At 53.3% G+C, this 16888-nt stretch overlaps 1 protein-coding gene across 6 annotated transcripts; it reads left to right on the top strand.

Moving 5' to 3' along the window:
* Nucleotides 1-2426: 2426 nt before the first annotated feature.
* On the top strand, nt 2427-11419 carry Sftpb (surfactant protein B). Of its 6 annotated transcripts, NM_001172848.1 has the most exon segments (13): nt 2518-2585; nt 2876-3003; nt 3356-3427; nt 3721-3846; nt 4370-4546; nt 4739-4828; nt 7709-7892; nt 8049-8206; nt 9138-9218; nt 9542-9554; nt 9557-9561; nt 9563-9619; nt 10493-11419. In NM_001172848.1, coding segments are annotated over 12 exon segments (1131 nt in total). In that variant the 5' UTR covers nt 2518-2521; the 3' UTR covers nt 9596-9619; nt 10493-11419.
* Nucleotides 11420-16888: the final 5469 nt, after the last annotated feature.

Genomic DNA, 16888 nt, shown 5'->3' with positions numbered 1-16888 from the left:
GTAACGCTCAGATAAATTCAAGAGTGGGTGTGGGGGAGGAGGTGAGCCCCAGGTCCAAGCTCTGCCAGGCAAAGCTGGCCCAAAACGCCACAGAAAGAACAAAAAGGAATTCGCTGTCTCTTTGCAAACACGAAGGATAGAAAGCAGGTTTTTCATATAAACCCCTCAGCTAATCCTCTCACGTCAGCTTCGGCTCTCTGCAGTCTGGTACCTGGGAAAGTTGCATAGTCTATGATCAAACAGAAAAACTGAGATTTTCCCCCATGACCACACACTGAGGGCAGCCTTCTCCTGTAACTATACTTGCAGCCCCAGGAGAAGCTGTCAGAAAGTTCTCTCTTATCTTTTCTCCCCGCCCCCCTTGTTTCTTTTTTTTCCTTGTGTTTTTTTTTTTTTTTCTTTTCTTTTCTTCTTTTATCAGCACTTGGGATTGAACCCAAGGCTCCTCCCATCTCACTTTTAATTATTTTATTCTGAGACAAGGTCTAGCTAAATTGGCCAGGTTGGGCTTAAACGCACAATCCTGCTTCGGCCTCCCACAGTGCTGGGATTACTGGTGGGTGCCCGGGCCCCTTCCTTTTTTCAGAATGTTTATTTATTCATTTACAGTGAGAAGGTGGCAGGTGATGCCCTCCGATCCTGCATTTGCACACCATGGGAGTCCAGTTCTGATCAGAGACCTTGTAGGACACATTCAGCAGAGCATAAATGCAGGGGGCTGTCCCCAAGCACCAGAATACCCTCACCTTTGGCCAGGGCCAGGACAGCCCTGTCACCAGCTGTCTGTAGGTGTTGCCTTTATTTGCGCTCTTGACAGCCTGGAGGTTCCATTTTGACATCTGAAGGAAGCCACAGACCCACTACTTAGAAATTCCTCTCAGGCACCGGGCCCTGCATGTTCAGGGAGGGACTGAGACAGCGCCCCCCACCCAGGGGGCTCCATCGCCCTTTGGGCTGGTGCACAGGAATGTGGTGTCCCTTCTGTGGGGCGCTGTGACTAAAGTGAGAGGGCAGTGCTGATGAACACCACTCCTAAGTCTGGCCCCCAAATTCTGCTCCCTATCTTCTGCCCCTGCTCTGCATGCCCAGCTGGCCAGCTGCAAGGGGTGCAGGGGGGCCCTCAGCCCTCAGAGAAGCCAAGGGGAGAGCCTAGACCCCAGCACGGCTGTGTGGCTCACAGCCTCCAGACCCAAAGCCAACCTGCTCTGCACGGCGACCAGAGGGGAAGAGAAGGAAGCTATGTGGAGCCAGAAGCCTGGCGGGCTCTCATTGGATGACCCTGGCCACCACAGCCCTGGCGGTGCCATCTGTAAAGCCCTGCTCAGACTGCAGGTAAACTTGCCTAGCCACCCGCATGCCAAGCACAAGCTGTCGCACCGAGTGATACCGCAGCCTGTGGCTCCTGCATTCATCATATCACGTGCCCGCTCCAGCTCCTCCATCCCTAGCCTTCATGCAAGTCACTGGGTTCCTGATCTTTGGTCACATATTTGCACACATGTTTGGTTCACTCCCACAATGGTAGCTGTGTCTGTCATAGTGACCAGGGCTTGAGGTCAACAGAAACTATATGAACCCTTGAGCGGCTGTGAGTGTGTCGCTTTACCACTGATGTCCCCCCAAAGGACTCTCTCCTTCACTCCCTCCCCCTGAGCCCTGGGCTTCCTGCCACACAGAGGCCTGGAAGCTTCCACTAGGGACAGAGCCAGTGCCCGTCACCAGGATGGTGGCTATGCCCGATGGCACACTCCCCCCACCTCAACTGCGCTGCCCTGTGCAGGCTGTAAGTTCCCAGGCTCCCTTCCCACTGGGGACCAGGGCTGAGAGCTCTGCACAGAACCATCCTGATCCTCCTGATCCATCAGCTGGTCCCCAGGGGACGTGGGCACCAGCACCCACATAGAGCTGAGAGCCATTTGGGGGCCACAGCGACCTCAGCCCTCACATCCTTGCCTAAGACTTTCAGGATACTCTGTTTTTTTAGTCTTTCTTCTCTTCTGACTAATGTCAACCATGTGTCCAGAGAACCAGAGGCATTTCTAGGTTAAGGCGAAGAGAAGGTAGGAGCCCCAGGAGGTTCCCGGGCTTGTCCTTCCGATGCTCACCCTGGATCAAGAGCCAGGCAGGAAGCTCTTAAGAGCATTGCCCAAGAGCAAAGGAGGCCAGGAGGTGTTGGGTACAGCTAGAGGGAAACCACCCTGGCTGCTCCCAACCCTTGTTCTGCCTCAGTTTACTTTCCACAGCCCTGAGAGCTGAGACCAAGCTCCCTGTTGGAAGGGAGCCATGAGTCCTGGCCCATAGGAGTTAGGGCAGGGGCAAAGTGAACTGGACAGGCCATCAGCCAGGCAGGGAGGGGAACAGGAGTGTCCCTTCAGGAAGAGGCAGGACCAAAGCACCTGGAGGGCTCTCCAGAAGGAAGGCAAACACTGAGGTCAAGGGGCTCCCCAGAGACTGCCCCAGGCCCTCTCCCCCAGCTATAAGAGCCCCTGGCCCACGCTGGGCACCCAGCTGCTGTGGTGTCATGGCCAAGTCATACCTGCTGCCCTGCCTGGTGCTGCTGCCCATGCTATGTGGCCCTGGTGCTGGTGAGTCGCCCCAGCCTCCCTCTCAGAGGCTTCTCCACCATGCTTTGAGCGCCATGCCCACAGTCACCCCAGGTTTGACCATGATGCTTATTTCAAAGACCAGTCATCTGAGGCTCCGAGAGGCTCCTGGGTTTATCCAAGGACACAAAGTTGACAGGAACTGAGGCAGGGGAACCCAGCACTGGCTTATGTGTTTGCATTCCCAGCAAACTAAATTTGAAGCTGGGTGAAATCAAGCTGATGGATGTCATCTGGATCCTGACCAAGGTTTCTCTGGCCCCAAACTTTAGCTGCCCAGACCACCTCATCCTTGGCCTGTTCCCAGGGGCCCAAGTTCTGGTGCCAAAGTCTGGAGCAAGCATTGCAGTGCAGAGCCCTCGGACATTGCCTACAGGAAGTCTGGGGACACGTGGGAGCTGTGAGTCCCTCCCAAAGGCCCTGGATGGGCTCTGAGGGGGCCTGAGGGGATGGGAGCCCCCTAGAGGAGGAGCAGCATGGGAGGATGGGAGGAGATGGATGCAAAAGATGATTCAGGATGGGATAAAGCAGGAAGGATGGGACAGAATGGATGGCATCAAGTGAGTCAGAGTAAGATGGCTGGGATGGGCAGGATGGGATGGGTAGGGTGGGGTGGTGTGGGGTGGACGGGAAGGATGGGGTGGTGGGCAGCTATGCAGACCTTGGATGTCCCTTCAGCCTGTGCCTGAGGGCCCCACCCCCAGAGCTGGAGCACAGCCCCACTTACCTCCCCCACCTTGAGTCCCCCCCAGGATGACCTGTGCCAAGAGTGCGAGGACATCGTCCGCATCCTCACAAAGATGGCCAAGGAGGTCATTTTCCAGGTGATGAGGCCCAGAGCCTGGCTGAAGTTTGGGGAACACTAGACAAGGGACAGAGTTGACAGACGGGGTGAGGCCTGAGACTCTGAACTCCTCCTGGCCAGGCCCGGGCCTGGGGACTGAGCCCGCCACCCAGGGTCTGGCCTGAGCAGGAGGCTCTACCTGTGCCCAGCTACTGAACTCCTCAGCACCCGAATCCCAGCCCCAGTCTGCCCTGCTGGCAGCCTGGCATCCAGGGATGGGTCAGGGCCAACTTCAGAGAGGCTAGGCTCACTGTCCCCTCTCTGTCCACCCAGAAAACCATTCGGAAGTTCCTGGAGCGTGAGTGCGATGTCCTTCCTTTGAAGCTGCTGGTGCCCCGGTGCCACTCTGTGCTCGAAACCTACTTCCCTCTGGTCATCGACTACTTCCAAAGCCACATTGTGAGGGCTCTCAGCCTCCTCTTCACCCACCTGCCTGCTCAGACTACAAATGCCCTGGGACCAGTGATTCATGACAGCAGACACACATGCACCAGGGAGCACACCCAGCACCATCAGACACACCCATACCTGGCACCCCAACTGGACACACATATCACCCCAGATCACATGCACATGCACACACGCATAGACAATGACCCCGCCCACGAATGGCCCAGCAAACCAAGCACCCTTCATTCAACTAGGCACCCAGATCATCGCCCACTGGATCAGCAGCGCCAGCCCCCAGGCACACTCTTGCACTTATTCACACGAATGCTCACACTCAGCACACACACTCTTAGATACCTACCCCAGATCCCCACGGGACTGCAGTTCTGCCTTTTGTCCCCCCCATAGAGCCCTAAAATGCAGTACCCTGACCTACTCCCCTCCACTCCACACGCAAAGACAGTGACCCTCGTCCCACGACCCTTGGGGTCCCCTTTTGCCACTGACAGCCCTTTACCTGCACTCTTCCTAGACCCCGAAGGACATCTGCTGGAACTTGGGCCTGTGCCAACCCAGGCAGCCAGATCCACAGCCAGAGCCAGGGATGCCAAGCCCTCTGCCCAACTCGCTGTCAGAGACTCTGCCAGACTTGCTGGTGCCCCCCAGGCTGCCTCGGGCCCTCTCAGTGTGGCCTGGGCCTCACACCCAGGTGAGAAGCCCCTGTGGGCAGATAGGGTTCCTGCAGCTGGGAGCCAGGTCCTGTGAGGAGCAGAGCCAGAAGGGACCAGGAGCTCCAGCCCAGGAGCAGAGGGAGAGGGGAGGTGGAGACCCAGTCTCGAGGATGGGCTGGCAGAGCACCGCTCCTCCAGCAGGCCTAGCCCTGCCTCATTCCCTCCCCCAGGACCTCTCGGAGCAGCAGTTCCCCATCCCTCTGCCCTACTGCTGGCTCTGCAAAACTCTGCTCAAGCGGGTCCAGGCCATGATTCCCAAGGTGAGGCATCCAGGAGGAGCCCCCCGCCCCCACTCCAGCTCCAGACCTTGCATGGGAAGCAGCTTCACACCATCCCCAGCCGAGGAACCCTGAGGCTCTCGCCCAGGGGTGCCAGGCCTAGAGTTCACTCAGTGAGCATGAAGGCCTTGCTATGCAGGCAGTGGGCCGGGTGCCAGTGTGTGAGCCCAGATGAGCTCAGCCTTGTCTGCAGCAACTCAGAAGCCCCAGTGGCTCTGAAGAAAATGAGAATTTTCCACAGTTGTGGATCCCCCGACACTGCCCACATCCAACGTGGAGTCCAGATCTGTTGTGGTCTTTGCCCAAGGAGGCCCTGAGGCCCTGAGCCCTCCCAAGTGGGGCCCCCTCCAGCTGGCCATTGAATGTCCACAGCCCTGGACGAGGTTGATGCTCTGCCCAACACTGCGTTGGGGGGGGGCTTGGTTCAGTCAGTGCCAGAGCGGCGGAGTCACATGGGATAAGGTGACGGGCAGTGATGAGGATCAAGCTGGTAGGACTGGGAGTCCCTGAGGAGGTGACAGTTCAGCTGAGACAGGAAGACAGGGGCCAAGGGCCCAATCAAGAGGAGCCTGGCAGGCCTGAGGAACAGAGGGTCAGTGTGGCTGCAGAGGGATGGCCAACAGGAGAGACCAGAGAGCTGGGCACGGCCAGGCCATCTAGACACTGTCATGCTAAGTAAAGAAATGCAGGGTTTGGGGATGGCAGTGTAGCTCTGTGGCAGCACATTTGCCTAGAATGTGTGAGGTTCTGGATTCTATCTCTAGTGTTGAAAAATATTTTTAATTTAAAAAAAGCAGCATAGTGGCATATGCCTATACTCTCAGCTACTCAGGAGGCTGAGGCAGAAGGATCTTGAGTTTGAAGCTCACCCAGGTAACATAGCAAAACTCTGCCTCAAAACAAAACAAAAAATAAATAAAAAGGGCTGGGGATGTAACTCAGTGGTAGAGCACTTGCCTTGCATGCAAGGTGCCATATCCAGTCTCAAGTACTACAAAAAAGAAAAGAAAAAAGAAATGAAGGGTTTTGTTCTGAATGCAGTTTGCAGCATTCAAGTAAGGGAAGGATCACTCCTGCTGATGGCAGGGTAGACCAGACAGGTGAGGGGTGAGGATGACAGTGGGACTGACAGGAGATTCCTGCAAGACGGCAGAGGAGATGTGGGGCAGGGGCGGAGCTGAGAGGGTGGGTGGGAAGGTGTGAGGAAGTGGGCGGCTGAACTTGCTGACCAATGGCCTTGGGGAGTGAGGACAGCAGAGGAATCCCGAGGACTCCTGTAGACACTGGGTCCTTGCTGGTGCCACCAGCAGAGATGGGACACTCTCGGAACCAGGTTCGAGCAGATGATCGTAGAGTTGTCTCTGGGCCATGATAAGCTTGAGTTGCCTGTGCCATACCCCAGAGGAGAGAGGTCAAGTGCAGGGCTGAACATCAAGCTCTGGGGGACAGGACCAGCCCAGCAATGTCTGCTGTGCATCATTGGCTGTGGACCAGGTCGAGCGCACCAGGGGCAGGCAGGGTGTGGAAAGGTGCAGGTAGAGGCCTGGGCAGGTAAAGGGGACCAGCTGCAGAAGAAGGGTAGCCAGTGAGGTGGGGAAGCACAGCGAGGCCCCACAGAAGTCAAGAGGAAGCGTTTAGAGGAGGAGCGTTCACAATGGCCAAAGCTCAGGCAAGACAAGAGACGACCAGTGGATGTGGCAACAGGGAGGCTGTTGGTGACCTGAGAGCTGTTTCAAGGCAGTGGTGGAGACCGAAGCCCAAGTGGGGCCAGGTGTGGTGCTGCACACCTGTAATCCTAGCACTCAGCAGACTGAGGCAGGAGGATCACTCTGAGATCAATGAGACCATACCTGGGCTACATAATGAGTTTAAGGAACTAAACTGCATAGTGAGACCCTGTCTCAAAAACACCAACAAATTAAAAAGAAGCCCAAAAAAAGCAGGTTCAGGGGCCAAAGGGAAAGTATGAGGCAGAGCAAAAAGTCCTGCTCACTTCACCAAGAAGCTGTCCTGGAAAGGAAGCAGGAGGGCAGGTAGGACTGTACACTAGTGATGACTCCTAGTGGCCTGGGCTTTGACACTGCAGCCATCCAAGAGAGGAGGCCGGTGCGGACTGGACACGGCTGGGGTGCATCCAGCAAAATGCCCCCTGGAGAATCACGTGCCACTGAGCTCCTCCTCGCTCCACCCCCTGGCACAGGGCCGGCCTGGCGCACGTGGGGAGGGATAAAGGAGCGAGGGAAAGAGAGACATGCTTGCCGCCTTTCTCGCACCCTCCAGCTTGGAGGTTGTGTTTGGAACTGGGGCGAGGCAGAGAAACCGCTGGCTTTCCCCAGAGGTGCCTGAAACCAGGGTTGTGTTGGCTCCAGCAGCCCACGGTCGGAGCCACTTGTCATTCTGCTGGACGTGGGATGCAGAGGGAGCCCTGGGTCAGGAGGAGTAGACTCGGTTGCTGCTTCCGGCTCTGGCCCAGCTGTGCCCCTTTCAGGCAGCCTAGAGCCTGGGCAGCCAGATCTGGGTCCCCTGCCAGCTACTGCAGTCCCTCGGTGACTCCAGGTACATCTGACGTCCTCTGGTCTCCCTGGCCTTCAGTGCCCTTGGCTGAGCAGCAGGCCTCTCCCTGCTGGAAGGGAACAAGGGCAAGTATACAAAGGTGCCTCGCTGAGCCAGGTGTGATGGCCCAGGCTACAATCCCAGCATTCCAGAGACTGAGGCAGGAGAATTGCTGCTAGTTGGAGGCCAGCATGGGCTGCCTAGTAGACTCTGTCTCCCAAAAAACCAAAGTGCACAGCAGGATCTGGGCGTAGAGTAGAACCATGCCAAGGTCCCATCTGCCCCGCCTTCTCTCCACCCCCGCCCCAGGGTGTGCTGGCCATGGCTGTGGCCCAGGTATGCCATGTGGTACCTCTGGTGGCAGGTGGCATCTGCCAGTGCCTGGCAGAGCGCTACACAGTCCTCCTGCTGGATGCACTGCTGAGCCACTTGCTGCCCCAGCTGGTGTGTGGCCTCGTCCTCCGGTGCTCCATGGACAACAGCGCTGGCCTCGGTGAGCCTGCTGCCACCCACTGCTGCCACTGTCCTCCTCCCCAGGCTTCCCTGTGTTTGACCCTCTCCCGTGCCCTGCCCCCCCTGCTATCCTGCTGTGTTGGGAACACAGGAATCAGACACTTTTATCAGACAGCTTCGGCCCTTTCCTCTTCAGTCCTCCCTGCTCTGTCTCTGTCAGAAGGATGGCTGCCGCAGGATTCCGAGTGCGACCTCTGCGTGTCTGTGACCACCCGGGCCTGGAACAGCAGTGAGCTGGCCAGACCACAGGCCATGCACCAAGCCTGCCTCAGCTCCCCACTGGACAGGCAGAAGGTGCATGGCGGGCACAATGGGATGTGGGACCCAGGGTCTGGCTGTGACGGCGGGCTGGGGAGGAAAAAGTTGAGCTGGAGACACACAGAATGGTCTGGAGCTGGGCCAGGCAGGCAGGACAGGGCTGGACTTCTGTGGGACTATGATGGGTCAAGAGTCAGTCCAGACTCAGACTGTGGGGCCTCGAGAACCAGCAGGCCTCCTTCATGGCTGAGTCACTGCGAAGCCAAGAAGGACCTGTTTTGCCCTCTCTCAGCCCCTGCTCCAAGAGGTGCTGGGAGTGGCCCAGGACTATGCCCGGTGACAGCCTTCCCAGTGGTGGGTGGCATATACCAGGGCCAGGCCAACTGGGGCCAGGAACAGCCCGGCCTCTTTTTGCAGATTCCTGGTCCTGTCCCTGCCCTACACTTCTCGCAGTATAACTCAGCTGGGACAAGACCACTTACAAAAGGAGAAGGCTGGGCTTGAAGGTCCTAGAGGCCCTGCCATACTCAGCTGGTGACAGTAAATTCCCTTTTGTAAGTTAGGTGGTGAGCCAGCCATGGTGCACAGAATACTGAGGCAGGGGAGTCGCCACAAATCTGAGGCCAGCCTGGGCCATGTAGTGAGTTTAAGGCCGGCCTGAATTACAGAGCAAGACCATGCCTCAAAACCTGAAAGGAAAAAAAAAAGAAGATAAAGAAAGAAAAGAAGGGGAAGGGTGTCATGAAGGAGTCTAAGTCTCTTCCAGGGAGCAGCTCCAAGGCCCTGGCATTTCCACAGAAACCCTGCATTTCACCTCCTCAGGCTTGTTCAGAGCTGCTCATGGGCTGATGGCTGGTTCCACATCCAGGATCCAGCAGGAGGCTCAGAGTGACCTTGAGAGACGGAGATGCCAGGGTATCAAAGTAGGAAAAGCCTGAGTCCAACCACCATGTTTGTCTTTCCTCAGTGCAAGCAATTTGTGGAGCAGTACACACCCCAGCTGCTGGCCCTGGAACCCAGGGGTGGGGATCCCCGTACTACTTGCCAGGTACCCACCCTCTAGCTGATTCTAGGATCCTCTGGACTCCCACAGCGACCCCTTCAGCCCAAGACCCTCAGAGACCTCCCTGTCCTGAGCCTAGTATTAGGGGGAGCCCCCACATTGTCATGTAGGGAAGGCCTTGATCACAGAAAGGTAGACAAACCTGATGGCACAGAAGGCCAAAGGAGCTGTGTAGGAGGGGAGGGGCGATCACACCAAGTACCCACTATGTGGCAGGTGGAGTGAGAGTGGTCCCTTCTGGGGAGCCTCTGTGTCCCCCTCAGAGCTAGGAGTAGGGAGCTGCAGTCCTAATACCATCCCTCTGGCAGGCCCTGGGTGTGTGCGAGGCCAACAATCCTCTCCAGTGTTTCCAGATCCCCCAGTTCTGATGAGAGCTCAGCCTCCAGGTGAGTCCTGGCTGTAACTAGGGGCAGGAGGGACAGGTCCTTCCTGGTCAGGTGGGAGGTGCTCCAGTTCCCAGCAGGAGCAGGCAGACACTCTGCAGCTGCTGCTGCATCCTATCCCGCCCCATCCTCCCTCCTCTGGCCCAGCTCTAGGCTCCTGAGGACCTCTGGTGGCGCCATCAGGAAAAAGCCTTCCTTGGGCCCTGGCCCTTCCCTTCCCTCAGAGCTTCCTCCTCGCCCTGCCCAGCCCCCTCAGCACCTGACTCAGACTCCTGGTCACCCTCCTCACCCTTGGGACTGGCCGCCTTCCTGACCGGATGTGTTCAGGCCACAGAAGGCCTCAGGGGAGATCACATTCACTGCCCAGAGCTGTTTCCCCTCAGATGTCACGAGAAGGGTACCGTCACCTGACTCTACCTCTTGACATCCATTTCTTCTACCCAGACCCTCATTTTCTAAGTCAGGGTTCCACTGTGGGGTAGAGGGTTGACTCAGAGGCAGATTCCATGACCAGTGCCTGGGGGCCGTGAAATGACCCTGAGACAGAAGGACACAGCAAGAGTGGCTTGAAGTGGCCTTAAGAGTAAGCTGCTGTACAAATTTGCACAGAGCCAGCCCCTCACAGGACGATCACTTTTCAAAAACATCATGAGTGAGCCAGGCCACATTCGGGCAACCAGGGCTATAGATACGAAGACAGAGGGAGACCCCGTGCCCCCATGTATGGCCAGGACCTCTGCTCCCTGCTGAGGGGAAGAGTCAGGGCTGCCTGGGAGCCCCAAGAAGCACAGTGGCTGAAGGACATGGCTGAGTGACAGTCTCTGGCCCTCCTGAGCTCTCGCCATCATGGCCCCTGGCTCTCTACCCTCACCCTAGGGAACCACGAGCCCCAGCCTGTGCCTCCAGATGTGTCAGCCCTGTCCGTCCCAGCTCCACTCACGCCCATCACCAGGGCCACTTCTGTCCGCTGAGGAGGCTGCACCAGGGGATTCTCACCCTCAGAGCCAGGCCTGCCTCCCACAGCCTCTGGGCTGGGCTGAGGAGAAACTGCCTGGCTCCAGCAGGGCCATTCGGAGAGGCTGGAGCTGGCCTGGACCTGGCCACTGACTCCATGCACTCAACAGAGGCTTGAATGGTTATTTACTAACACGCTTGTAAAATTCAAAACTTGGAAGAATAAACAGTGCGAGCATAAAGTACTCTACAAGATAAACATATGAAATCCTTAAGTGAGGCTTTTTCAAAAAATCAGGAAACCTCTGTGTGGGAAAGGAGTGTATCACATGCTCCAGCATGATGGGAGGGTGGCTGGGCAAACTTCCGTATTTGAATTGTTCTGCTGCTTGAAAACTGTTGCTCAGTTAAGGTACAAAAAGTGAATTTTAAAAGCTAAATGTATGGCTTGGTGGTAGAACACTTGACCTAGGAGGCACAAAGACCTGGGTTCAATCCCCAGCATACCAGAAGGGGGAGGTAGGTTCCTTTTTGTCTTTTTGCTTTGTTTTGAGGTGTTTTTTGAGGCAGCATCTCACTCTGTAGCACACCCAGGCTGGCCTTAAACTTGTACCAATCCTCCTGCCTCAGCTTCCCAAGTGCTGGGATTACAAGTATGCACTAACATGCCTAGCTCCTTTTTATCCTTTTGTAAGGCGAATTTGCCAACCTTGGTTTGAAATTCCAGTAGTGACTACTTCGGTTAAGATTTACCTGATCAAAGTTCAGGCAATGCACACCAAGGATCAGTTTTGATGTAACACAGTGCCTGCACTATGCTAATAAAGTCCTGTTTGCTTGTGCAAAAAAGAAGACATTGTCCTTTAAGGTATGGCAAAAGCCACAGCCTCACCCCGAAGCCAGCAGGGTCAGGACCCAGCTAACTCCATCACTTGGCAGAGCAGGGTATCACCTCTGCTCCTCATAAGTGCCTGCAGCCGGGCCCCCCACCGTTACCCTTCCCTTTCCCAGAGAGCTGTGAAGGTGTGAGGGCACCAAAATACCTAAATAAACCAGCACACCTGGTGACTGTTAATTCTAATATGTTGGCTTGGCTTCGCTGGATTAAGAAACTCCAGCAGATTAGAAAGCATACTCCTGGGTGGGTCTGGGAGGGTCCTGGAGGTGTGGCCTCGGGCACTATATTTGATCCCTACCCCATTCCTCTCTGGCACTGTTCCTCTGCTCTGCTTCCCAACCACCATGAACTAAGCCATTCCACCATGCTGGAGCCAGCTGATCATGGACCATGGACTGAGTTCCCGGATGCCGTGAGCCAATTAAACTTCTCCTTTAAATTGTGGATGTTACATATTGTGTCCCAGCAATAGGAAAGCTGACTATTAGCCCTAAAGGCCTAAATTCATGGGAGTGTCCCTTCATAAAAGAAATTTTGACATATTTTAGTATAAAAGTAGTATGTAGGCTGGGGATTTGGATCATGGCATAGGTGCCTGCCTGGCAAGCACAAGGTCCTGAGTTCGATCCCTGGTGTTAAAAAAAAAAAAGTAGTATGTGCCAGGCATGTTGGTGGCACTCAGGAGGAGAGGGTTGCCACAAGTTAGAGGCCAACCTGGGCTGTCTAGTGAGTTCAAGGCCAGCCTGAATTGCATGGTGAGACCCTGTGTCAAAGTAAGAGGAAAAAAAAAGTATGTTGCAGAAAATTCAGAAACATAAAAAAGGAATGGCAATCACCCACAATCCTGCCGGTCCCACAAAGAACTATGTCAAGATGCGTATTTTGACACACAACACCAAGCCTTCTCTGTCCTCACCCTCCAACTCTGCCCCTACCATCCAGATACCAAGGCAGCAGCTTTCTGGGCATTGTGCTCTTGGTTTGGGATGAAACAAAATCCTTGGCCTCTATACTTGAATTTTTAAGTAGCCTTTTGTAAAGGTACAGCAGACCATTATCTTGCTTTTTTTTGTACTGAAAATCAAACTCACAACCTTCTGCTTGCCAGGTAGGCACTGTGCCACTGAGTGATATCCCTGGTTTTTTTTTTTTGTTTTTTTTTTTTTTTTTGAGACAGAGTCTCCTATGTAGTGCAGACTGGCCCTTGAGGTCACTTATGTAATCCAGGCTGGCCAGGAATTCATGATGAACCTCCTGCCTCAGCCTCCCCAGTGCCAGGATTGCAGGCATGCACTACCCCCAGCAACAGACTACTATCTTCAAAGCCACTGTTTCCATTGCAAAACCCAGGTCTCTAAGAGCAACCAGTGTTTCCTACATAAAAAGCAGCAGCAGCTGCTGCCTGGTCAGGAAGATGATGAACCAAAGTTCGCAGGCAGGGAGCCATTACTAGCGTGTCCCCAAACAAGAAGTGACAATAAGTACCTGGCAAGGAAGAGGAGGCTTCACTCAGGAAATTGAGTCCTCCAGCTGGCTGGGGAAGAGACTTGGCAGGAAGTCGCTTTACAGCGGATTAAGGGGTCCCTAGGAAGCGTTTAGCATCCCGTGCTCTGTATGAGGCAGTGGGCACACAAGAGCCCATGCTGGGGGCAAAGTGATGACAGATTCATGATCTGGCAATGAGCAGAAATCAGACACGTGCAGCGATGTAGCCACAAGTGTGGTGTCCAGACAAGTGACACCTCAGCAGACTTGAGGGCTCAAGGACAGCAGAGTCCCGCTAGCAGAGTACATCACAACAACACCATTTGTGAATCGTCCCCAGGGACAGGGAAGGTGTCAGTGGTTAGTGACCCAAGAGAGTCTGAATATTAAGCACGAAGGAACTGAGATGATGTTTGGGAGATCATGAGGCAAAATGAGTTCAGCTACTGAGAAAAGGTTCCCAAGGTACATTTATGGATCCCATGACGAATGAGTGACATGTAAGTCCACAACACTACACTGACACACTGACGTCATTCCAAGCCTGTGTATTCATAAACATGGGGACATCATATGCTGTTTTGTAGCCTGCATTGTTCTTTGAACAATATGCTTTCCAGGGCATAATAAAGATATCCATCATCGTTATTAATTACCACGTCAACGTCACTTTTTCTAGATGCGAACTCTTTCCTATTTTAGACAGCTATTACTGAGCCTGGGAGTGAGGCTTGTCTTGTGTACATACAAGGTCTGGGTTTGATGCCAGCACCACAAAACCCAACAACTATTATCAACAATGCTGTGAAGACTAAAACTCCTTGCAATTACACCTCCAGCCTTGATTGTCTCCTTAGAATCAATCCCAAGATACGAAATTTTGGGGACAAGATGTACACACTACTTTTGTATACCTTTATAATTACCTGTATTTCCAAGTCAATCCTCTGTATATGAACCAGTTTCTATCCTTATACATGCCTTTTCCATTCCCACCAAGCCTGAGTACTAACAATCTTTCATATCTTTGCTAATCCTAACATAAAAAATGATCTCTTAGTTGTTGGAATCTGCATGTCTTTAGTTTTGACTTAAATACAGCTTACATGTTTATTGGCCATCTGTATTTCACTCTATGAAATGTTTATTTGGGCTTTCTGCCCAACTTCCCATTGGGATATTTATATTTCCTTGTCAGTAAAAACTTAACTATATTCATTTATTGAACATATTCATTTATTTACTATCCTGTGTGTTGTAAATTTTTCCCTAGCAAGTACCTTAAGTTTAAGATATCTTTCACATATCTGTCTGTTCCTTTTTGACTTCTAGGTTTGAGGTCATGCTTGGAAAGCATGAACTTCCTCATCTGTGGCTGAGATTGGTCAGTCTATGGTCTCTGAAGAGCAAATGCATGCTGGGATCATGGCTGCAGGCACACTCCGGCCAGGCCCCACTCAGCCGGCCATGGTGGAAGCAAGCCATGTATCACCTAAAGAACCTTAAGCTCTTAAGTGACAATATGGATTGCCATCATCTTGGGAGAACATAAATATAAAACTATGCAAAAGGACAACACAAGCCAAGCATGGTAGTATTAATCCATCTCTAGGAGGCTGAGACAGGAGGATCATAAGTTCCTGGGGAACCTAATGAGACACTTTCTCAAAAAAAGTTTGGGAATGTTACTCAGTACAAATGCCCTGGGTGTTCAGTCTCCATTGCCCACCCCTAAAAAACAGTAACAGAACACAAAGACAGTACTAATGCATTTATTCAACAAGTGTGATTGATTCAAGTATCAAGCATTTCCAAAGGACTGGGTGCAAAACAAATAGTTCCTGTCCTTTGGAATTAGACAAGGGCTCTAGCTAGGAAAATGCATTAATCAAACAATCACCGGGGGAAAGAAATTCCTCAGGAGCAGTAGTGGCTGTGGAGATACACATGGTATGAGTGGTGTGAGAGGTCCCAGAGGAGAAAGAAGAGGCACCAGGGAGAGAAAGAGCATGCTGCTCACTGACAGTCACCTTGCCCGGTCACTCGGCGCAAGCATCCCCACCACTTCTGCTCACCTCATGACATTTCATGTCTCGTGGCCCAGCCGAGCAACAATGAAGTCTGTGAGCCTGGGATCAAGAACAATCCGATTTCCAAAGAATGAGACCAGCAGCTAAGATTCCGATCTTCAGCACAAGAGCCAAGGAAGTGCCTTCGACAGAGGGGAGGCCAGGGTGTGCGCAGACTTGTGTTTCAGAAGATTGGCTCAGGCTGAAGTGGGCATGAACTAGGGGAGGAGGAAAGAGTGTAGCGGGACGGATTCCACCGCAAACAGAAACTCCAGCAGCACAGCGTAAGATGCTAACAGCACAGGCCCACACAGCTGGCTCAGGTTCCTTGACATCGGCACCTGTCCCTCCTGCCTGACTCCTGGGATGTCAGCTGACCGAGGTAGAGAAACCTCCAGTGAACTGTGTGTTGTAAATTTATGGCTTCTATCTAGATGTCCCCCGGCAAGCCTCAAGGGCTCGCAAGAGCAACCTTAGAGATGTGACTGAATATGGTGTAGCTGCCCAGCTGTTAGGAGATGGGGCCTGGTTGAGGGAGATGGGTCACTGCGGAAGTTTCTCTCTCTTCCCATCTCCTTCCGACTCTGCTTCCTGGCTGCAGTGAGCAACTATCACATCCCTTAGCATGCCATCCCACCTTGGAGGCCCGACTATGGACCAAAACCTCTACAGACCGTGTGCCAAAATAAATCTTTCCCCTTTTAATTTGTTAAATTGTGTCCTGTGACTGGAAAGTGATGAAGACAATGGGCTTTTATAACATGCTAGTGGGCAGCTGGAACACTTCAACTCCAATCACTGCATCTGAGTGGCCAGGCGTGGTGCGCCCATCTGTTATCCCAGCACTCAGGAGGCTGAGGCAGGACTGCTGCAAATGAGTTCAAAGCCAATCTGAACTACAGAGCAAAAGCCTGTCTCAAACCACAAAAGAAACAAAAACGGAATAATTAACTGTGAAGGGCAGCAGGGTCCTCTTAGGATTTGAGATGTTTATTCTTTGGGCTAGAAATATGAATCTAGACCAATTTGTGCCCAGTTCCCCAAAGTTTGGCTAGATGATCAGGGATTCAAATGGAACTAAACCCGAAGATTGGTGAAAAGGAAGAATGAGGAGGAAGTATATGGTGCAAGCTCCCCAACTGAGTGTGTGTCGTGGACGAGAACACGCCTAATAACCCGCGTACGCAGATGACCCTGCCTCAGTGCCTGCCCCACGAGCCCAGGTGCCACAGCGGGGGGTAATGCAGGGGACCAGCAAGGAAGGGACCCCCTCTCCCCTAGCCTGACGAGTACTGCCATCTACTTCACCAATAGTAGAGATAAGGCGATGGCACCACTACCACAGGGATCAGCCAGCAGCATCGAGCATGATCACATCTCCCTTACGGGAGAGGCAGAGATTCCCAACAGGAACACATTCTGCCTGTGGATCTGCCTTTTCTGCCTGTTTATTTTCCATCTGTTTGTTACACGTGAGATGACTTAAGAGATGCGAACCACCTGAAATGCATTTTCCTATTATTTTTTTCATCTACCTTGTTGCAAGTTAACTTTATAGCTTAGTCATTAACAGAAAATTCAGAAAAACAAATGGCAGAAGGACTTCAGGCACAATCAGTATAGACAGTGACAGACAGAACGACTCAGGACTACATCCCAGTTTGAGAGGGAAACCTGTTCACGTCTGTGAAGGGTGGGTGTGTTTCATGAGGCAGCATAATCGTCTCTGCTGCCGAGTAGGAGTTCCAAGGTGTGCAGAGGCGCGCGTGCGCGGAAGGTACGCATCCAGAGGGGGACTGGGCCAGCTGTTAATTTATGGCCTCTCAGCTCCAAATTGTCGCCTGTGAAAAAGGCTCTATACCTTTA

The sequence above is a fragment of the Cavia porcellus genome, unplaced genomic scaffold (genome assembly GCF_034190915.1).
Source record: "Cavia porcellus strain 051 isolate PalLab524CR breed Dunkin Hartley unplaced genomic scaffold, mCavPor4.1 scaffold_18, whole genome shotgun sequence".
NCBI classification, from domain to species: Eukaryota; Metazoa; Chordata; class Mammalia; order Rodentia; family Caviidae; genus Cavia; species Cavia porcellus.
This window is presented reverse-complemented; position numbering and strand designations above follow the sequence as displayed.